The sequence below is a fragment of the Rattus rattus genome, chromosome 5 (genome assembly GCF_011064425.1).
Source record: "Rattus rattus isolate New Zealand chromosome 5, Rrattus_CSIRO_v1, whole genome shotgun sequence".
Lineage (NCBI taxonomy): Eukaryota > Metazoa > Chordata > Mammalia > Rodentia > Muridae > Rattus > Rattus rattus.
The window spans coordinates 5350230-5372590 of NC_046158.1; the positions used below are offsets into that span (position 1 = coordinate 5350230).

At 50.9% G+C, this 22361-nt stretch overlaps 2 protein-coding genes across 10 annotated transcripts in view; both read right to left on the reverse strand.

The window, feature by feature from the left end:
- On the reverse strand, positions 1-18245 carry Phyhd1 (phytanoyl-CoA dioxygenase domain containing 1). 4 transcript variants are annotated; one of them, XM_032902879.1, is made up of 12 exons: positions 18142-18245; positions 13658-13736; positions 10519-10677; positions 7225-7300; positions 7052-7099; positions 4968-5023; positions 4819-4881; positions 4419-4440; positions 2164-2292; positions 1959-2075; positions 961-1087; positions 1-394 (listed from the first exon to the last, which is right to left on the reverse strand). In XM_032902879.1, exons 2-12 carry the CDS (start codon positions 13688-13690, stop codon positions 349-351), a joined length of 876 nt encoding a protein of 291 aa, XP_032758770.1. In that variant the 5' UTR covers positions 13691-13736; positions 18142-18245; the 3' UTR covers positions 1-348. The 4 variants fall into 4 exon arrangements, with proteins under 4 accessions (XP_032758770.1, XP_032758769.1, XP_032758771.1 ...); XM_032902878.1 differs by lacking the exon at positions 18142-18245 and adding an exon at positions 16345-16454; XM_032902880.1 differs by lacking the exon at positions 18142-18245 and adding an exon at positions 13978-14417.
- The window catches only part of Lrrc8a (leucine rich repeat containing 8 VRAC subunit A), a 27257-nt gene continuing 21678 nt past the window's right edge, over positions 16783-22361 (reverse strand). For all 6 annotated transcript variants that reach the window (XM_032902876.1, XM_032902875.1, XM_032902874.1 and 3 more), the window contains one exon: positions 16783-18731. In XM_032902876.1, the coding sequence (XP_032758767.1) occupies positions 18456-18731 (276 nt within the window). In that variant the 3' untranslated portion in view covers positions 16783-18455. The remainder of the gene's footprint in view (positions 18732-22361) is intronic.

Genomic DNA, 22361 nt, shown 5'->3' on the forward strand with positions numbered 1-22361 from the left:
CATATTTTAAGTTGTCTTTATTCAGTGCCTGACACGGAAACACTCATCCAAGAGAAAACCCATCCAAGTGAATCCTTTCACTGCCGAGTGGACACTTCAGAAAGCTGGGTTGGGACAGGAAGAGTAGAGAGAGAAAATCTTAGAGGAAGCCCCTCCTCTCCCCGAGCTGTGCTCCTGCTCAGTCATTTCTGCTTCTTGGCTCCCTGTCTGGTGGACCAAGGTCACAGACGACATCAGAAAGAAAGCCATACAAGAAGATGCACGCTTGGTTGCAGCCAGAGGCCCTGGTGTTGGCAGCATTGGGGCTGAGGGTGGGGGACCCTCACCAGCCCTGCTCTGCCAGGGCCTTTAGATGTAGAGTGGTGGGAAGGGCAGCTCAGTCGTGGGCTGAAGCCTGCAGAGAGTGCAAGAGGTGCTACAGCTAGACTTTGGCTATTCCGTGAGAACGTTCTTCCACCCTTTTCCACCCTAACCCCCAACACGAGATGGCGAAAAAAGGAAAGGTGACATCATTAAACTACTTCCTGCCTGTTAGGAAAATCAAGTTCCTTGGGGCAAGTTTGATCTAATTTATGATTGTTTCTATTTAACAACTACTTAACAAACCAAGGCCAACAACTCACCCTGCCTCTTGTGGCCCTAGCATTTATAGACTCTCTGAAAGGTCCCCAGAGTCCCAATTGTCACACAGTCACAGAAACTATCTAATGCTGGCAAAATCATGCCCCTGCTAGAGCACGGGGCAAATTATAGTCAGCTGCTGTGGACAATCTGAAGTAGCCACATATCTCATACCTGGGATTAAAACGAAAAATATATTCCCATAATATTTCTGTGTCTTTTAAAGAAACCAAAACTCCAAAACTGTCAATACAATTTGGGGGTTAAGGGACGACTGTGCCTAGCCTAAAGGGTCTTCTGAAGAGGTTCTCTGGAGCACACACCAACCCTGGTACCTACCAGTTCCCTGGGCTCCAGACAGTGCCGGCGGCCTCCATGAGGTGGAAAGTGTAGGCCTGGCGTGAGTGGTCGGAAAGGTTCTGCTCACTCTTGTGCACCACTTCTCCGTGGATCAGGACCAGACCCCCTTGGGGAATACCACGCTGTCACCAGCAAGTCACCACCAACCCCATAGCAAGCAGTCTTCTTCCCAAGGGAATAAAGAACACAGCCCTACTTCCACAAAGGGAGAACTTGTCCATTCCTATCCTTAGAAACGCAGGCTGTCATCACACGTGCTCCAGGTCTGAGGCCAAGCTGTTAGACAGACAGAGGTCCCCTAGCATCATGTCTTCTCCACTGTGACCTGCCTTGGGAAGCCTTATGAAAGGGCTTTCCCCGGCCGGGTGTGGCAGTGCAAGTCTTTAATCAATCCCAGCACTTGGAAGGCAGAGGCAGGCAGGAAACCATGTGCACACAGGCACATGAGGGGTGGAGGCGGGGTCCCCTTCCCCAGACAGATAGAGTTGGCATCTGGTATCCCTTTGCCATAAGGAAAACCAGGCATTACCTGCCCACACATGGAGCACGTGTGTACCTCACACGTTCCCTGCAAAAGTCCTGCATTAATTGCCTGGGACCTCTGAGGGTCAGAGGAGCAATCATCTACTTCAAGAAATGGCCGTCAAGGGGTTGGGGATTTAGCTCAGTGGTAGAGCGCTTGCCTAGGAAGCGCAAGGCCCTGGGTTCGGTCCCCAGCCCCGAAAAAAAGAACCAAAAAAAAAAAAAAAGAAAGAAATGGCCGTCAAGGACTTTAGTCTGACCTTAACGAGCCTGCTGGAAGCACACTGCTTGCTGACTATGATCCAGCCCCATACCAGTGCCACCACCATCCTTTCTACAATTTCAAGGCCCTCAGACTGCAGGCACCACAGGGAGCCTTTTGTATGCAGGGAGTGGAGCAAACACAGAGCTCTAAGCATGGCCACCTGCCTTCCTGTGCTCTGCACCTCACCTACCTCTCCTCACTGGCAAAGGCACAAAGAGGTTGTTATCCCAGGCTGGCTCCGACCCGAGGAAGCTGGTGCCAGGCCCAGAGTCCGAAGGGGCTCGGATCATCCTTCTTGACACCCCACCTGTGGGCCAACACGGAGCCTTTAGTCACTTTTTTTGTACGTCCCTCTTCCTGGGGATGGGGTGGGCAGGGATAAATAGTGTCCTCACTGGTGTGGGAGCCAGGGATGAACCAGAGGCAACCGTTCTCCAGCATGGCATCCTCCGTTGCAATCCACAGGCCCAGCACGCGGCCTAGAGGCTCCGTGTACAGGAAGGTAGCGTCCTGGTGAGGGGAGACTGTAGGAGACCCACCCAGGAGTAAGGTACAAGGTTTTTGGCCAGGCCTCACCTTACCCTGGCCAGGTTCTCATTCCATAATCCTTCCAGGGTTAGCCTATCCATCTCCAGTTAAGAGTCTAACTACTGCCTAGCCTGAAGGTTTCCATTTCTTCAACTGTAGACTAACCTGCTTCCAAGGTCTGCTAGAGGCTCTGTAGGATGACCTACTAAAATGATCTAGTACGGGACAGACAGCGGGAGAGATGGCTTCATGTGTACAGGCACTGGCTGCTCAGAGGTCCTGAGATCACTTCCCAGAGACCACGCGGTGGCTCGCAAACATCTGTGTTGGGATCTGATGCTCCCCTCTGGTGTGCAGAAGTTCATGCAGACAGAGCGTGCATGTACATAAAATATATAAATCTTTTTAAAAGTTGCTCAGCACACGGCCAACCTCGTAATGATAAAAGAAAAAAAAGAGTAGCTATGTTTAACCTCAGCCACATCATGGAAGCCACCTTTTTTTTTTTTTTTTTTTTTTTTTTTAGCTGAGGACTGAACCCCGGGACTTGCGCTTGCTGGCAGGTGCTCTACCACTGAGCTAAATCCCCAACCCCTTGGTCTTTTTGTTATTTTGTCTTTCTTTCTCTCTTTCTTTCCTTCCTTCTTTCTTTCTTTCTTTCTTTCTTTCTTTCTTTCTTTCTTTTTTTTGGAAGCCACCATTCTTATTTAGTTTTCTGAGACAGGGTTTCTTTCTCTGTGTGGTTCTGGCTGCCCTGGAACTCACTCCAAAGACCAGTCTGCTCGGATCTCAGAAATCCCCCTGCCTCTGTCTCCTGAGTGGCGGGATTAAATGCCTACACCACCACTGCACTCGTAAAGCTTCCGTTCTTAGCCAGGGGTAAGCAGATGTGAACCACCAGCAGGATACATATGCTGGAGACATGAGCAGGGCAGGGCACCAACTATGAATGACCAAGCCACTACATCTCCTTCTTCTGTTTTGTTTTGTGACAGGGTCTTCTGAGGAAGTTGCCCACGGTAGTGGCTCAGTCCTTCTGAGCAGCTGGGATTACAGGCTGTCGCGGGCACTAGTACCCTCTCTTACTGTCAGGAGACACAGCCCCTGTCCATTTGCATCCACTGTTTAAAGCCCCTGGGATGACGCCTGTTATAGGAGGGATGGAGATGGCCCTAGAGAGGAGTTCAGTCTACAGGAACAAGTGTCACCTTCATCCCCCTGGGGTAACTATGTACTCTAAGCAGCCATAGGGACTTTGTTATCCTGAGGAGGGTGGCCAATTAGGGGGTCCTCAAAGTCTCTGAGGGGGAAAAATGGCCAAGGTATCTGGATGCTGGATTTAGGGAGAGCAGGCACAGGGCCGTGAGAGACTGGTCACAAGGAGTCAGACTTGAGCTTGTACAAAGCAAAGGGCTGCATGTGAATGGGGCCAGAGCTAGTCTTCCACAGCTGCAGAAGTGTCTGAGCAGAACGCCACCCACCATGGAGTCCCTAAACTCTTCCCATCAGCAAATCATAGGCTGAATGATTTGGGAAACAGTGTTATTAAAAATCTCTTTGCCTAGCAAGCGCAAGGCCCTGGGTTCGGTCCCCAGCTCCAAAAAAAAGAAAAAAAAATCTCTCTCTCTGGCTCTTGAGTGCTGTAGTGTTGGGTGAAAGGAGTGGACCACCACAGGAAGAAGTAACGCTGGCTTGTTTGTTCCCGTTGGGTTGGTTGGTTGGTTGGTTTTTGTTTTTTTCTTTTCTGTTTTTTCAAGACAAGATTACTCTGTGTAGCCCTGGATGTCCTGGAATTCACTCTGTAGACCAGGCTGGCCTCAGAGAAACCTGTCTCGAACAAAACTGAAAACAAAAATATCTCGGGGAGGAGGACTGAGGGTTCTGGTTTCAGCCAGCTAAGTTTGCCATTGAAATCGGGATCACTGTGCCAAGGGCTCTAGGGCTCTTCCCCAGTCTACTGGAAGGGATGGAAGATGGCTGCTCCTCCCTGGCCAGGCTCTTGCCCATCCCACAGACCCTGAGGGAAGCGCCTTTTCTCCCTTCAAACACCCTATGGCCAGTGGCATCCCATCTCCAGCCTGAGGCCTTTGATGGCCCCCACAGCAGCCCCATCTCAGCTCACCTTCGCCGCCAAAGTGAGGTTGCTGCAAGAAAGAGAAAGAACCTGGTAAGAGTGGAGAAGAGCAGACAGCGCTTGATCTGAGTCCTACACTAGCACGCATCTACTGAGTACCTACTGTGTGCTCAGCCTAGGAGGGCTGCAAAGAGATTTAGACAGTTTCTTAGAGAAGGTAGCTCTGAGGGGGCCCTTGAGAGCTAGGAGCAGAACAAGGGGCACTGGGCTTTGTTAAACATGTTTTAACTGAGCGTCTGTGTAGCACCAAGCACCTTAGCCAGAGGCCAGCCTTACATGCCCTCCCCGAAACCTGACCAACTCCAGCAGTTCCTGGTCTATTGTAATGGAAAGCTTTGAATGAACAGTCTAATGGGGAAACTGGGTCTGAGGAGGCTGCAGAGCTCACCTTAAAGATATACATGCTCTGTACCACCACTGGTATCTGGAGGCCCAGACTTCTGACCAAAGCCTAGAAGATGAAACCACACAGCAGCAGCCTGATGGTTCGTATCTGCTCCTCCCACCTTCCCGCCCTTACCTCCAGCTCCCACTCACCTGCACCTTGGGAGAGTGTGTGATGCTCCTGAAGACAGGGTCATGGGCATGCAGAGCTATGGATCAGAGACGGGTTCATGGGCTAGCCTCGGGCCCTGTGTATCCCTCCTATATCTTAGACACTAAAGTCAGGCCCCATTTTGGAATTCTCACGTATTTGAAACTCTGTTTACAGCTAAGCAAAGGGCCATAGACACACCTTGACCTTACTCCATTCGGGGCCTTATTCCTTTATGGTTTTATTATGCTTTTGCAACAGGGTCTGGTGTAGGCCAGGATGGCCTGGACTTACTATATACTAGAAGATGACCTTGAACTTCCCACCCTCCTGCCTCCAACCCGAGTGTTGCCACTGAAGGCACAGGGCACCATGGCTGGTTCGTCCCATGCCAGGGACTAGACCCTGGGCTTCATGTATACTATACAGACATGCGAACACTCCATCAACTGAGCTATCTCTCCGGCCTGCCTGGGACCTTATCTGGGACCTTCTGGGCACCGGGAACACCCATTCCAGCCCTGACTCCCCCTACCTGACAGAGTCAGAAGGACCTGTCTCTGGGTCTGTGAGAACTCAGATGAAAGGCCTCCCTGTAAGCCTCCTTCTCTATAAAGTGGGGTGAGAAAAACAGCTGTGTCCCCAGGGATGCTGAAGGGCACAGTAGGCTAAGGAGTGTGTGATAGTGGCCCAGATACTACCCTGAGACCATACCTCGTTATAAGCATCTGCAATTGCTATTACAAAAAAAAAAAAAAAAAAAGCTCAACATACTCAGTGACCCTGAGCTGTGTATTTTTGAAATGACAATGATGACTAGGAATTGTGGTGCACACCTGTAGTCCCCACACTAGGGAGGCTGAGGCAGGAGGTTTGTTGAGTTCCAGGCCAGCCTGGATTAGACAATGAAATCTTGTCAAAAGAAAAAAGAGAAAGGAAAAACAAAAAAGAGGGCAGTGAGATGGCTCAATGGGTAATGTACCTGCCACCAAGCCTGACAACCCAAGGTCATAGTACAGAAAAAGAAATGTCTCCTACAGGTTGTCCCCAGTCCTCCACACATTCTCCATGGCATACTCATATGGAACTGCACCCACTCTAGCTAGCTGGTTCTCTCTCTCTCTCTCTCTCTCTCTCTCTCTCTCTCTCTCTCTCACACACACACACACACACACACACACACACACACACACACACACACACACACACAGAGTGAGAGGGGGGGGAGGGGGGGAAGAATACATATTTAATTAAAAAACAAAGTCTCAGGAGCTGAGAGATGGCTCAGCGGTTAAGAGCACTGACTGTGGGGTTGGGGATTTAGCTCAGTGGTAGAGCACTTGCCTAGCAAGCGCAAGGCCCTGGGTCTGGTCCCCAGCTCCGGAAAAAAAAAAAAAAAAAAAAAAAAAAAAAGAAAGAGCACTGACTGCTCTTCCAGAGGTCCTGAGTTCAATTCCCAGCAACCACATGGTGGCTCACAACCATCTGTAATGAGATCTGGTGCCCTCTTCTGGTGTGTCTGCAGACAGCTACAGTGTACTCATATACCTAAAAGAAGTAAATCTTAAAAAAAAAAAAAGGCTAAAAATACATTGTAATGTATCATCCTGAGCAAAAGGTAAGAGTTTGCTACTTGATTTAGAGGGCTTAGAACAAGGACAGGGATGTCACATCAGGTGTCCCTTAAAGAACCCCCAGGTCTAGGGATCATCCCAGAGCAGGCAGTAGAGAGTGGAATAGCCTGTGCTGCCCATCCTGGGAGCCACACAGTGGATCCCTTTCTCAGCTGGGGCAGAAGTGACAAGTGACCACCATCAAAGGATACAGAGGGCTGAGGTTGAGCAGGGCCATGTGGCCAATATCATCTTTTTGTTTTGTTTTTTTACACAGGGTTTCTCTATGTGGCCCTAGTTGTCTGGAACTCTATAGACCAGGCTGGCCTTGAACTCAGAGATCCGCCTGTCTCTGTGTCCTGAGTGCCACCACCACCTGGCTAACCACCATCTTATGGTGGCATTTGGTCTCCTAAACTCTTCAGACCCCAGCTCTCCTACTTTCCTTTCTGCACTCCCAGGCCCCCACTCACCATGGCCAATTTTGTTGATAGATTTCTCTGGAGGAACCAAGAAATTTCCTGTGGTACAGACAACAGACAAAGGCAGAAGATCTGGAACCCAGCTTCCTTCAGGTCTCAGCTGCCTCCCAGCCCCAGGACTTAGCCACCCTGACCCAGCCCCTCCAACCGTCGCGCCTCCAAACCTTTCTCATCAAAAACGCCTTTTTCAAAGAAGAATCTGATCTTGTCACCACTGCTCAAGAAGTAGTCCGTGTTGCCCTATGGAAGGGAGCATAGGAGAGACTAGAGAAGAGCTGAGAGACAGAGCAGGACTCAGGAGCTACCTGCTCACACAGGACTATAGATGCCCCCGGGAGCTTCTCAGACATGGCCACTGAGGTACAGACAGTCAGCTCCAACCCCAGGTGCCTTAAGCCACAAACTAGGGTTTCCTGGACATCGCTCATACAGATGCTCCTTACTTCACCATGGAACTTGGAGCACATTAAGTTTACCTAAGCTGAAAATCTTACAGATCAAAAACGCCTTTTGTATAGTACAGGTATGGGGCAGGGGGACAACCTCAGGTGCCATTTTTCCAGAGCCATCTACCCCGTTTTCATTGAGGCAGGGTCTCTCGCTGGCCCAAGATTCACTACATAGGCTAGGCTAGCCAGCCATCAAGCTCTATGGATCCATCTGCCTCCACTTCCCCAAGCAGTAGGACTAGAGGGGTGCACCCCAGATGTTTTTAAATGGGGTCTTGGGGATTGAACTCAAGTCCCCATCTGAGTTTGGTGAGCAGTCTGGGCCATCAAAAAATGTCTTTAATACATCCAGGCAATTCTTACAGTGTATTCACAAAAGTGTCCTCCCAAAAGTGCTCATGTACTGGAGGCTTGGTCCCCAGTGGTGGTGACCATGGCTGGGAGAGATACTAACTTGGCTATTCGTCCATTGATGGGCTCACGGCTGGGGACCCTTGGGAGCCTGGGCCTTGGAGGAAGTAGGCCACTGGGGTGAGGCTTTGAAGGAATGGTTCATCTCGCCACAGACCCTTCCTCTGCTTCCCAGCTGCTGTGAGTCGAGCAGTCTGCTTCAGGACCACTCTCTCTGTCACAAGTCTGTCTCACCACAGGCTATGAAAGGTAACTTTTATTCACATAAAATAACTGTCATCTCAAAGGTTTGCTCCCTATGTCTGCTAACCTAGGCCTAGTCCTGGAAGCTTCTAGCCTCCATACAATCCAATCTAGGCCTAGAATGTTTTCAGCCTCTAAGCTCACCCTTTCTGGTTCTTTCTCAGCTCTGGCTGGCTGGTTCACCTCAGCTGGCTCAAACTCCTCTCCAAGGTGACTGATTCAGTCTGGCTTCTCTTGGCCTCTGACTGAAGTGCTCTGCTTGGCCTCACACTGACTTTGGCAATCTGTTCTAATCTTCTGGCTCCTTCTCATTCTCTGGCTTGTTCTGTTCTATCTGCCCTGACTCTGTAAAACTCTCCCGGTAAAATGGCCTCCTCCTTCCTCTCTCTGTACCGCTCTCTCCTACGTAGCCTGTTCTTGTGAGAGTTGGGCATGCCCTAGTCCGTCAAATCTTTCTCTGAGTCATCCCTTTGTCTGCCACTCAGTTAGACATCACTTTCAAACATAGGTGCTTCCTTCTACAAACTTTACATTCATTTTTTGGGGTTAAGGGTATGTGCTAACGGCGTGTTAAACTGTATGCCAAGGGCTGAGGCACATCACAACTAGAAGTAGGTTTTTCCAGTAAGCAACACAGTCTTGGAGCTCACAGTGTGATCAAGCATCCTGCAACAAGTCAAGTGACCATGGGCTGAACCACATGAAACAGGGAGCACAATAAACCCATCTCCTTCTGATCGCCAGGTTTTGCCACAGCAAGAAGTCATTGTCACGCTTGCCCAATTGAACAGCTTTGCCTGGCCCTAAACATACGAAAGAGGCTTACATTAGCAGGGGTCGTGCCTATTTTATATGTTGAGCATCTTCCGTGGTGTATGGTCCTGAGCTGAAGGTGACAGAACAGTTGTGGCCAACAGATCTCTGTGCACTTGAGGCCAACCCAGACTACACAGCAAGTTCCAGGACAGACAAGGCAATAAAATAAGACCCTGTCTCAAAACAAACAAGCAAACATTCTATCTGAAAAATTCTGGCAACACATACATTGCAAAACTTTGTTGTCTCTCCCAGGGAGGTGCTGCTCCCTGACTCCACCCAGCACTGCAGCTGAACCACTGGGGGAAAGAACAAAGTTTCAATGCACAGTTACTGCTTCTTAGGGTTAGGAAGATGGCTCAGTGAGCTCTGCTAAGAACCCAGGTTCGATTCCCAGCACCCTAAACCACACCACCACCACCTCCTCTTCCTCCTCGTCTTTCTTCTTTCTCTTCATTTGTTTTTTTGGTTTTTGGTCTTTTGCTATACAATTTCTCTGTATAACAGCCCTAACTGTCCTAGAACTCGCTTTGTAGAGTAGTCTGCCTAGAACTCACAGAGATCTGCCTGCTTCTGTGATTCTTTTCTGTGTATTGGTGTTTTGCCCATACGTATATCGGTATGAGAGTATTGAACCCCTGGAACTGGAAATACAGACAGTTCTGAGCGTCCATGTGGGAACTGGGAGCTGGGAATTAAACCCTGGTCCTCTGGAAGTACAGCCAATGCTTAACCACTGAGCCATCTCTCCAACACCGCCCTTTCTTCTTTTATCATTCCTACCTCTGCAGTCAGTGGACTGTTAGAGTCTTCTAGGTAGGTAGCTAGATAAAGGGACAGGATCCAGCCCCCTCACCCCTTAGAGTGTGTCTGTCCTGCTAGTCAGAAAAATACTTATTCTGTTATGTGTCTTCTGAAGACTCCATCCTCCCCTCTCTGGGAGAAAGCAGTTTCGGGCTGCTGCAATTCTATTTATGGCCACCAGATGGCAGGCGCTCCTTGGCAACAGTATAAGGTGAGCCCTCTGGGCCACTTAAAAATTCAGGCTAAGAAGGGTTAAAGGAACTCTGGAAGAACCACCTAACCTGTCAAACTGTGTGGAGTCTGAGGTAGCAATTGACCTCCCTAGTCTGGCAGGGAGATGACTCACCCAAGAGCGGCCTATCACAGGGCTCACTCTGGTCACAGAGGGTTCTTTGTGACCAGAGAACTTGAGAAACCACAGCAGGTCAATGACCAGCACTATTTGATATCAGAGAGGTGGATTCAAGTCTCTATCAGTTACAAACTGTGTGGCTGGAGCCACACAATATTACCCGGAGAAAAGCCTGGCTTTGCCCGTTGCCAAGGGAGAACAGTAATAGCCATCTTATGAATTCATAGTGAGGAACGATACAGCACAGCTCTTTGGCCGGGTACCTGGCATGCAGAGGGCTGAGGTCTGATCCCTTATCAGAAGTCTACGGCCTTAGGGTCCTCCCATCCAGACTGAGCACCCACCAAAGCCGGACACCCGTCCTCATCGCCCCAGGTACCTGCCTGAGTTTGAAGCTGCTCATCTTCCTGGGTGGAAAACTCTGTCCGGCAGTGCAGAGGGACGTCCATCTCAGCCACAATCTCACCGATCCTCTGCTGCATGACCACACACTCGTCTGCTGTGAAGAATCCTTCCAACAGCAGAAACCCGTCCTCCTGGAACTGCAACAGGAACAAGACTCAGGCTCGCTCTGCCCTCACCCATTCCTTACATCCATGTTTGACCACAAACCGGAACCCAGATCAAGTGTCCTGCTCACCACTCCGTCCCCCACCCCCCATCCTGGACATGGGTGTCTGGTGCTTAGTGAGGAGAAGTCAGCATCGGCCGCTTGGATCTTAGCGAAGAAGAGAAAGCAGCAGTTGTCTCTGCTCTTGACCTCCAGAGGGTTTGGGACGTACAGAAACACAACCCTTTTGCTCATTCATTGTAAATGTGTCTGTGTGAGTGTAGAACAGGTGTCTGAACTCCTGGTGTGCAAGCATGTGCCTCCAGGGGCATTAGGGGAGGACATAAGGTGCCCCCCTACCGCTCTGTATTTCTGAGGCAGGGGGTCCCCTTGAACCTGGACGGTTTTCTTCACTAGACTGGTAGCCTGAGAGCCCTGGCCATCCGTCTCCATCCTGAAGCTGGGGTTGGAGGTGTAGGCAGCTTGTTAAGTGTGTGCTGAGATTCAAACTCTGACCTTCATGCTTACAAAAAGTGCTCTTAACCACCGAGCCGTCTAACCCCCTTGCTTTGTTTTTATTTGTTTGAAGACAGGGAGGCCTCAAACTCAAGATCCTCCTGCCTCAGCCTCCTGAATGCTGGCATTAGAGACACGTGCCACCATGCCTGTCTATTCTGACACTGGCTAAGCGTGAAGAGTATGAGATGGCTTTAGCAGATAGATGGACGCGTGATTATAAGCAAGCCATCCTCGCACAATTTACAACCCAGTGAAGGAGACCCACGCGTCACTAATCATCAGGCGGACATACCGTCCCACAATACGCTGACTTACAGGGAGAGAGGGGCAGGGTTTTGAGAATGAAAAGCAAAGAATCTAACGAAGTGAAGGGTCAAAGGGCGGCTTGGAGGAAGTGGGTTTAGAGGAAAGTGCAGAACACTGGGAAGTAAAGAGATAGGGAAGGCCATTGAAGACAGAACAGGATTTACAAAGCCTGTAGGCGCTGGGTGACTGTGAGAAATTGGGAAGGGCTGGAGCCCAGGGTGAGGGGAGGGCCAGAGGAGCAGACAGAAGGCAGACTGGATGGGCTCATGCTCGTCCTGAAACCCTAAATCCATCCATTGGAAAATTTATTTCCACTGTGTTATTTAGTGTGGGCAGGCAGGATGCCTGAGTCACCACTAGCATGAGGAGGGAAAGGTTAGAAAGTCCCCATTCACAGCATCCCCCTGGCTAGACGGGGAGAGGGAGGCTACGGGGTGTGAGCACAGGTGGCTTATTCTGATGTCGCCCCAAATCTTTTTATCCCAAGGCTAGCACACGGGGACAGCTCTCAGAAGCAGATTGCTTGCCTAGCATGTACACACGGCCTGGCTTCTGTCCCCAGCACTGAAGTCAAAGAAAATCACCACAGCAGGGAGCAGAGAGCAAGGCTCTAAGTGTGGCCTGGCATGGCAACCCACACCTTTAACTCCAGCATGTAGGAAGCAGAGGCAGTCAGGGCTCTGTGAGTTGGAGGGTAGCCTGCTTTTTAGATTGAGTTCTAGACCAGACAGGGATACATAGTAAGACCATCTCGCACAAATCCAAAACAGAGCAAACCAACAGCAGCAAACAAGCACTCGGGGTTAACACGTAGGAGGCCCTCCACTCCCAAAATTGCAGAAATGAACAAAAGCTCAGCAAAAACCATACAGAAAAATACTGGCTGGGGCTTTGTCCCTGGATAGCCTGTGAGACAGAAAGAAAGACTGACTTCCAGGACATATTTAGCCACAGACAGATTTGAGAACTGTGGCATGAGTGGCAGGTGTCAGAAGAGAGTAGGTCTGTGTGAGAGTGTGTGTGTGTGTGTGTTTGGGTGGTGTGTGTCTGTGTGGTATGTGTGCATGGGTGCATTTCTGTGTGGGGGGCTCTATGTGTGTGTTTGTGTGATGTGTGTCTGTGTATGGTGTTTATATGTGTGTGTAGTGTGTGCATATGCATGTTTGTATGTGAGTATAGGGGGTATGTATTTGTGTGTGGTATGTACATGTGTGTGCATTTGTATAGGATGTGTGTGTGAAGTGGGGCGTTTGTGTGGTGTGAGTGTCTCTGTGTATGTGCGTGTATATGCATGATGTATGTGTGTGTATATGCATGATGTATGTGTGTATGGTGGTGATATTGGTGGTGTGTGTATGTATGTTGGTGTGTGTGTAGTCTGTTTGTATGTATATGTTTGTATAATGTGATATGTGCAGTGTGTTTGTGTGTATGTGTTGGTGTATATTGTGTGTGTGTGTTATGTAGTGTGTATATGTGTTTGTGTATTACAGTAGTGTGTGTGCAGTGTGTTTGTATAGTGTGTGTATATGCTGTGTAGTATGTGTATGTATGTGTATATGTGTGTTGGTGTGTATGTATGATGTGTAGTGTGTATGTTTGTGTATGTACAGTATGTTTGTGTGTGTATGGTGTGTAGTGTGTGTTTGTGTATGTGCAGTGTGTTTGTGTGTGTCGTGAGTGTTGGGATCACTCTCAGAGCCTCCAGCAAGCACTCAACTGCTAAGCCCCAACCACAGCTCCAGGGGGGACTTTGAAAGGAAGATCCTAAGGCTAGATCTAATACAGTAACAGTCCTGCCATATGAAATTGTGGGTGGTTATTTCAAGGTGTGCGTAGTGCAACCCCTATATGGTAGGCTTTCCTAATGCACTGACCTATCTCCTGGCCTCTCCCCATCCAGGCCTTCATCAACAGACCCCTGGGGCTGGCTGGATTGGTTAATCTGAATTGTGGTTTCTCTACCTCTTATCCCCCAATCCCCACCATATGGGGTGGTGGTGTGGGGGGTGGCATTGTGACCTGGCCCTCTCAGGCTATGTTAACAGAAATTAGGGTTTATACCCAGGGAGCCTTCTCTCTGTGAAATGTCAGAGGTAGTTCAAGGGTCACTAGAGGTCTGCACCCTCCAAAACACAGGCCCCTACCTTCTTGAGTTGTGAGGGACTCAGGCAGGCCATGGGCAATGCTGCAGGACTCTGCTGTCTCAGCTCAATGGCTCCAGGGCTGGAGAGGAGAAAGTTCAGGAGGGGAGAAAGACCAGTGACTGAGGTCCAGAAGGATTTAACTCTTACCTACCTAGAAAATAATCAACCCTGCCGCTCCACCCTCCCAAACAAATCCAGTCTGTGCCTTCCACCCAGGGCCCCGTCCCTCCCCTGGCTCCTCCTCCCTCATTTCTGACCTTGGAGGTGGGCCCAGTCTCAGCCCTGGCCCAGCCTCCAGCTAATCCAGGATTAGCCTTTACCTGTTTCCCTTCACAGGCTGTCTTGATCCCTCAAGTTTTTCTCTAAAATCCACTCCTGGGCAGTACTAGGGATGTGCTTAGCGTGGGGAGGCAGGCAGGAAGCTGCTAGAATGTGTGAGTCACCAATAGTATGAGGAAGGAAAAGGCTAGAAAGTCCCCAGTCACAGAATCTAAATTTACCCGAGAGGGAAATCTGTTGGATTGCAGGGCTTGGGCCCTGAGTGGCTTTGGATGGTGAAGGCCAAAGGGTCGGAGGAAAAGAACTTTGAGTGCTTCTTCATTTTCGGTCTGAAGCCCTCTAGATGCTGAGAGAAAGGCTCTAAAGAGGTGCTAAGGGGAGGTAGATGAGGGGTTCTGGGGAACAGAAGCCCTCAGAATGAGGGAAGACAGAGATGGTTCCTGTTCTCTAGCCTTAGACCCACGATGACCGGTGTCTACAGTGGGGTGGCAGGGTGGTCAGAACCACCTGCTGGTTCTGCAGAGGACACGGACAATGAGCTCTGAAAAGCTGTTCACTGGCCTTCCCAGAAATGATGCTTTGAATAGCCAGGGGACAGAGTGTCTCAGGAGTAAGCGAGGGGACACTGCTCGCCTGTCAAGAGCCTTGGCTCCTGACCAAGTGTTTTCTGGGCCATAACAGTGGGAGTTACTGCTTTGTCTGGGCTGTCCAGGCCTCAAGAAAGCCAGTGAGGGCTGTACCCACTGGACACTAGGGCTGATGGAAATTCTCTCGGGTCAGGCTGGAGAAGGCCTGGAGACAGAACCTCGGAAAGTCACAAGGAAGGGAATGCAGAACTTGTCCTTTCTGATGCAACCACTGAGCGAAAACAGACACCCAACCAACTTCCAGGAATACCGGGCCCCTACTGCTGAGCCAGCGATGGCCTGGGGACATCACCAAAGTGGGGGGAGGGGCTCAGCCAGACAGGTGGTCCCTTACTTTCTCAGCAACTGGTGCTAACAGGCCAGGGTGAACAGCAGGTAATTCTCTGATAAGGACCTCAGCCTGGGGCTAGTATCTAGGAAGTGCCTCTCAACTGTCACCCATTGCTAGCAGGGTGAGGCTAAGGGGGTGGAAATTTTTTTTTTTTCTGGAGCAGAGGACCGAACCCAGGGCCTTGCACTTGTTAGGCAAGCGCTCTACCACTGAGCTAAATCCCCAACACCAATATTTTGTTTTTAAAACTATTTTCCAATTTCTCCAAATTTTCTAAGTTGCTTTTGTAGGTAGGGATTGGGCCCACACTGTGGTTTTAGGTAGAGTGGCAAAGCCTGGGTGGGTGGGGAGGCAAAGGGCCCTCTGTTCTATTCATTCTGCTGGCCTCAGGGGGAGGGTGGGTGGTGTTTCCACATCACTTTTTTTTTTTTTTTTTTTTTTCTTCAGAAGCTAACCAGTTCCAGACTGGGGCAGAAGCCTGAAAGTCTCTCCCAACCCCATTCCAGGGTGGGGCAGGGGCAGCGGAACTGGAAGTCCCCTCCCCCCCCATTGGAGGTAAGTAAGAGGGTCTTTCCTTGAGTGAAGCCCTTCTGTTCAGCCTCCTATCTGCAAGCAGTCCACAGGGGCAGAGATGACTCAGGTCTGGGGGCTCAGGGCCTGTGGAGCTCAGGCCTCCTCTTTGGTCACATTTTGGCCTCTTCCTCACCTAAATACTTCTGATGGAAGGGCTCCTGATAGGCATGTAGTCCAGAAGGTTAGTGGGAGACTACTGACTGGGCTCCTGCTGACCCTCTCACTCTGTAGGTCTGCCTGGCAAACTGTGTAGTCCACACTGGCTTTGGCCTCTGGCGATCCTCCCCACTCAACTTCCAGGCTTTGGAGCTTACAGGCATGACAAGAGTCCACCTGGTTTAGAAGCTTAATTGAAATCATCAATTCAGGGAGGTAGGGCATAGTGGGAAGTGTTTGGTCCACCCCCAAAAAATGGATTACCCTTCCTGAGGCCAGGGTAGCCCTGAAGTTCCCAACTCCTGTGATGTTCAGAAGAGGCATGGAATCCTCACTGGGTACAGCTGTCAGATCCTGAACCTAAGGAAGCACTCCCCTGAGGATCACCCAGGAGTTAAGGGGTGTAGCTCAGCAGGAGTTCAAGGCCTCAGGCTCTATTCCTAGCAAGGCCTCCCCAACCCATACAGCATTCTACACACTACAGGGATGGAGAGTAGACACTCCATAACCACAGCCCTTTAAATAAACCTGCCTGTGCCATTATTATTAAAAAGACAGGAGGTGGGGGGAGCGAAAATTAATGGAACTAGAGTCTCAGTAGAGCTGAGGTCACAAGGCAGTTCTCCCTCTGACCCTCTACACTTGACCCTAGAAGGGGCTGGGAGCCAGAGAAGCCTGCCTGTGGTGACTGCCAGCCTTACCTTTGCAGAACCATGGAGCCTTGGGTGTAGGAACCCCAAGCACCTTCTGAAAGCAGGGTGGAGACGCCCAAGGCACAGATGGGGATACAGAGGCCACAAGAGGGAAGAGATGGGCCTAGCTTAAGCACATTCTGGCCCCCATTCTAGATTCCGCTTCTAGCACTGACCAGTCAAAGCTTGTGAGGGCTCAAACAGCAGGTGCCCGGACAACAGAATATGTGGGCCACGGACCCCTGGGCAGGAACCTGCCTGGAACTTACAGGTGCCTGGGCTGGCACCACCTCCGGCAACCGCCTCAACGGTGTACAAGGTTCACGGGCAGAGAAGTGAGCAGAGCCCAAGCAGTGGTCCCTCGACAAACTAGTGAAGCAGGACCAAAACACCTCAGAGAAGTGAAGGGACAGCCCTTCTGTGTATGGTATGGAGACCTCCAAAGGCAATTGTGTTATAGATTTATTTGATATCTGAACTGAGTCTACAAGTCAGACCCATGAGTAACGGATTGCTTCGTGGTTGTCAGAGGCTAGTGTGCAGTATTTCCAAGGGTTACATCCAACGACATGACGCGGAAAACACAAATTGACGGAGACAGACACAATCATTAAGACAAGAGACGCTAAACGTGCCTTAGTGTCCGTGGGATTGATCTAAGGCAAGGACCCTTCTAGGTAGGGACCCTAGTGACTGATCTAAAGCAGAGTGGCTTACCACCACTAGATGCTAACTGTACTGTGTGCAAACCAGGCGCCCAGTAACAACTGTCCTGGAACCCCAAAACTGGGGAGCCTGCCCTCCCAGTGGTGACCTCTCATGCCCAATCTACCTCTAAATGTCACCTCTTCACGATGGACCAGATGGTGACAGAGCTAATGTAAGCAGAAGAGGCAAGAGGTGGTATTGAGCAAATCCTTGATGTGGGGACAGAGTTGGGGGCTGGGGTGGGGAAGCAGCTGCTCTGGGCTCCTTAACACTGTGCGTGGAGGGGCATTAGGGGGGTAGGGAGGGGGATGGAGCACCGTTCATCTGGGAATTAGCCAGCCCAAGTCTCCCCCCCCTTCTTGGCAGCTCCAGAGCCTTCCTTTTGGCTGACAGCCATGAAAAGAGTGCCTGCCAAGGCCGATGGAGGAAAAAAAATAACAGGACACCAAAAAAAAAAAAAAAAAAAAACAAAACCTTAAAAGCAAACAAAATAAAAGCCTGCCCCAGGAGACGAGAAGAGCAAATAGCACTTCTGGACCAAGGTCAGGACAGACTGGGAAGACATCCTGGCCCACACCCCAGGGAGAGGAAATTTTGTTCAATGTCTTGCTGCTTTGCTCAAGGGGGGAAATACCCCCCACCTGAGACTTCAACTCACTGGCCTTTAGTGTCTTTTTTTTTTTAATTTTTTTTTAAATACCTCAACCATCATTTCAAAGCTTAAAAAACAACCAACCCCTCCCCCCAAAAAACCCTCGCTTAAAAAAAAAAAAAAAAAAAAAAGAAAAAAATCTAAAATTGCTTCAAAAACTGATGGGGCAAGCCCAGGCCTGACCCTTCAACTTGGAAGCCTGGTCTCTCACACGCTTTGCTGCCAGAGCCTAGCCCAGTGCCAATACGGCAACCGTCCTGCAGCTGGCTCACCCTACCCAACCCTGCCCAAGTCTGGCTGGATGGGCACTTGATTTGATTCTGTCAGTATCACCCGAAAAAGAAAAAGGTGACTGCCAGGGTGCTAAACACTGCCCACAGAGCCCGACCCTCTTGGGAATGTGTAAGTTATCTGGAAGGAGAAGGTGGGAAGTGGAAAATAAATACCCAGATCTAGGTTACTGTTCCTGGGCCTTGCTTGGGGGCTGGCTCAGCCCAGCACTGAGGCAGAGATGGCTCCAGCGTGAAGACCCTGATTGTCCAAACACTGCACTCTGAGATTCTGGTCTCCAGCAAGTGCCTGCCCTGGGTGGACATGTCCCAGCAGGAGAAAAGGGGCCAGCCCCTCAGTCCCCGTTTTCTGCTCTGGCCCAGCCTTTGCTTGGCTGGGCCCAGCTGGCTGTCCAGCAGTCTGGGGAGAGCTGGGCTGCCCGCTGGCCTGAGGGTGTGCTGCGGTTCTGTGCTGCTCCTCCAGGCTGTGCTCAGGCCTGCTCCTTGTCAGCTCTCCAGAGCCGTTCCTTCACCTCAGGCGGCAGTGTGCTGAACAAGTCCTCCTCTACCACCAGGCCGCTGCGCTTGAGCAGGGGACACTCGCCCAGCTCCACGGGCAGGCACTCCAGCCGGTTGCCCCGAAGCTCAATCTGCGTCAGGTTGGTCAGCTCACCCACTCTCGAGGGCAGTGACTGCAGAACATTGTTGCCCAGGTGTAGAGCCCGCAGCTTCCGACACTGGAAGAGCTCCGGGGGGAGCGCCTCGATCTGCAGGAGGGAGCAAAGGACTAGGATGAGGTGCATGGCTGGACAGGGCCTTTGGACTTCCCCGCTCACACACATCAGTTCTCTGCATCCTGACAACCCTTCCTGTAGGCCCAACAGTCACTCACAATCACTTTCTTCAGGAAGCCACTATGACTGCCTCCAGGATGGTCCTACAACATGTCCTGGGCTGTGGGCTCTACCCAGCACCTGCCCTCAGAGGACTATCGACCTGGCGGCTATTCTTACCCTACCCACTTCTGAGGCCAGGGCCAGGCCCAGGCTCTTGGTCCTCCTGTCTAGCTTAACAGCAGCTTCTGAATGGGGGGCAGCAATTTCTGGAAACTGGAGAGAGTTCCCTGCTAGGAGCCAGAATCCCAGTTAGAGCACTTCTACCTCATTATCAGGTCACAAGGTTAGCTAGGGTGCAGGGCCCCCCCCCAATTTGGAAGCCGCATATGCATGTGCAGCCGAGCACAGATACTGTTTGGGGTTTTTGTTTTGCTGTCTTACAGACTTATGTACTTTATGTGTCTGAGTCCTTGCCCGCAAGTATGTATGTGCAGCCATGTGCACGTCTAGTGGAGGCCAGAAGAGGGCATCAGATCTGGAGTTAAGGAATGGTTTGAAGTAGTCATGTGGATATTGGGAAGGAAGCTCAGGCTCTCTGCAACAAGTGCTCACAACCACGCCGCCATCAATGCAGCCTCTGAAGAATTCTCTCTTATGTCCTGAGTGCCTGCCTGTGTCTACACACCACAATAATGCCCAGTACCCACAACGGCCAAAAGAGGGCGCTACAGACAGCTGGGAGCTGCCATCAGGGCTTGGAACTGAACTCAAGTCCTTAGCAGGACAGCAACCTCTGGGAACTGAGAAGCCAGCTTTCCAGACCCTGTGTGCGTGCGTGCGTGCGTGCGTGCGTGCGTGCGTGCGCGCGCGCGCGCGCTGGCCCCTTGTGTGAGGGTGCCTGAAGAGGTCAGAATAGGGTGCGGGATTCCTTAGAGCTGCAGTTACAGGTGGTTGTGAGCTGCCTGACGTAGGTGTTGGGAACTGAACTCGTCCTCTAGAAGAGTCTCCTACTCACTGAGACTAGCCCCGGCACAGACACTGTTAACCCATCCAGTGTTCAAAACCAGCAGTGAGTGCTCTCTGAGTGTTTCGCATACTCAAGCTCAGCAGGTAGGGGGTGGTGCCACAATTTGAGCTTGGTTCAGTAGTGATGCTCTGTGTTTATAAGGAAGGGGCAAATCACAGGGAATGGGTAGAGCTGCACAATGCCCACTCTCGGGACCCCATCACTGTCCCTATTCTCCTGCCATGGAGAGGTGACACGCATCGTCTGACGTTGCTGCCCATTTTGGTGAGAATGCAAGTTTTGCTTCTTGCCGCCATTCACATGGGAACTGCACTCTCATTCTACTGCATACAATGCCCTGTTCACAAACAGGAAGGAAGCCTCGTGCCCTCCTGGGCCTCAGTTTCCCCATTTTTGAAACATAAAGCTTGGACTAGAAATACTCGTCTCCAGCATTCCTAAGTCAGAACCTTTGTTCAGGGTGGACCTGAACTCCATAGGTTCTGGTTCCCAATGGGCAACTTAAGTTTTCTCAGCAGAGAAATGAGTGTGGCTCCCGCCTCAACATGAGTATAACTCACTTGCTCGGAGATGTCTCCTCCGCTGTGGCCAGGGGTCAGAGGTAGGCAAGGTGGCTACAGAGTCTACGGTTCAGGTATGTAAAAGGCAAGGGTACATGAGAAGTGGGCCCTGCAGGACCCAGGAACCACAGCCTTCCCAGAATAGCCACAATGCCTCCCTGCCCCACTCCCACTGCCACCATCCTATGATAATGATAAAGTCAAGGGTAGTAGGAATGGTTCTGGCCGGTGACTGGTGGGGTCAGGTCCACTCAGTCAGTCAACACCTCCACAGGTCCCTTTAAAAAGTCCTCTCCCGGGTTGGAGAGATGACTCAGAGGTTAAGAGCACTGACTGCTCTTCCAGAGGTCCTGAGTTCAATTCCCAACAACCACACGGTGGCTCACAACCATCTGTAATGAGATCTGATGCTCTCTTCTGAGAGACAGCTACAGTGTACTTATATATAATAAATAAATAAATTAAAAAAAAAAAGTCCTCTCCCCAGAACCTCACACCATCACTCTGCCACCAAATACTCCCTAGGCCTCAGAGAAAGTGAAGGTAGTTTGGTAACTTGGCTCCCTAATATGGCCACATATATCCTTTGCCCCTAGTGTCCCTAGTCCATTGAAGGATGAAAGTTGTTTCCCATCGTCCTGAACCTCACTCACCTCTGCTGTCTCTCCATGATTATCATAGAAATGGCCTCAGGGCCACCTGGTCTTCAATAAGGACAACGCTTCTAGGAGGCTCTGGGAAGCGCCTCTTCCATGGCTCCTCCTCAACCTTCCTGACCAACCATCTGGGGAAGTGCCGTCTCTGAGCTCACACAGCCCATTCTGCCCTTCCGCCAGCCTTGCTGCTGGCCAGTCACAAGCTCCATCCACATCTGTTCCTTCGCTGAAGCCCCCCACACGAGGAGTCATATACTCCAACCCAACCTTACTTTTCACTTGCAAGTTCATGACAGATCCTTGTCTCTCCCCCTCTCCCTTCTCCTGGATGGTTACACCAAAGATCTCTCTTCATCCAGGAGCACAGTAATGTTGACTGAAAGTTCCAGGCCAATTCACTGAGAGCCTGACACAGTATGCATAACTGACCATTCCTCCGAAGACCTACACCTCCTCTTGGGTCCTGGCTCACGGTGTAGGAAACCTGAGAGCCCACACTTCCTCCCCAACCACTAACCCAGGACTCTCCCCACAGGCTCTGCAGACTCATCGCCATTTCTGTCCCTAGCAGCCTTATCCAATTCAAGCCTCCCACTTCACTGCCCACCCTACTGTAGTCTCAAGCCCACGAGGGCCCAGCCTGCCTGTAATTGGTCCAAGCATAGTTTTCCCTATAAAAGACATGGGTGCTTGTAGGGGTGGGGACAGGATGTGACTAAGCAATGTGCTAAACAGGGCGTCAGAGGGTCCCCTTCCTCTAGTACAGGACAACATGCCTCCACCAGCTCCGTCCCTAACGGGTGACCTCAGCTAATAGGCACGACACTAACAGGCACGTCTGGGTGAGAACCTGGGGGTGAGGGACAGGATGAGACAAGGCTGAGAGCTAGCCCACAGCTTCCTGAATCCAGCCTAGCACCTGTGGCACAGAGAGTTCATCCCACCTCCCTGAGGTAACCAGCCTCCAACACTACTTAGCACACTCCCCCCACACACATTAAAGACAGGACTGGGCTGGCGGTGCTTCCCAAACACTGTTCTTCATGGACCTCCAAGTCCCCTCCTCAGAGGCTCCACTCTAGTGGAAACAACCAGAGTCGACCATCATCCTTGGACATTCTCATATGTACAATAAACCAAGCCAAATAAAGACTGCCCCCCATCCCTCTGACGTGGAGGATCCACACTGGCCTACACTAAAGGCGCCCAGGACAAAGAAAGAAAGCATTACTGTGGAACACAGAGGTGAGTCCTGAGCTAGACACACTGTCCTCCATACCTGAGGCTGGCACAAAGAGCTGCTGGTAGCAGGTCCCAC

Excerpts from the sequence above, each read along its gene's own strand:
- Phyhd1 (XM_032902878.1), bottom strand. Across the intron at positions 4,441-4,818 it reads AGAGCATGTATATCTTTAAG|CAACCTCACTTTGGCGGCGA; the intron begins GTGAGCTCTGCA and ends TCTTTCTTGCAG. Across the intron at positions 2,293-4,418 it reads ACCTCACTTTGGCGGCGAAG|TCTCCCCTCACCAGGACGCT; the intron begins GTGAGCTGAGAT and ends GGTCTCCTACAG.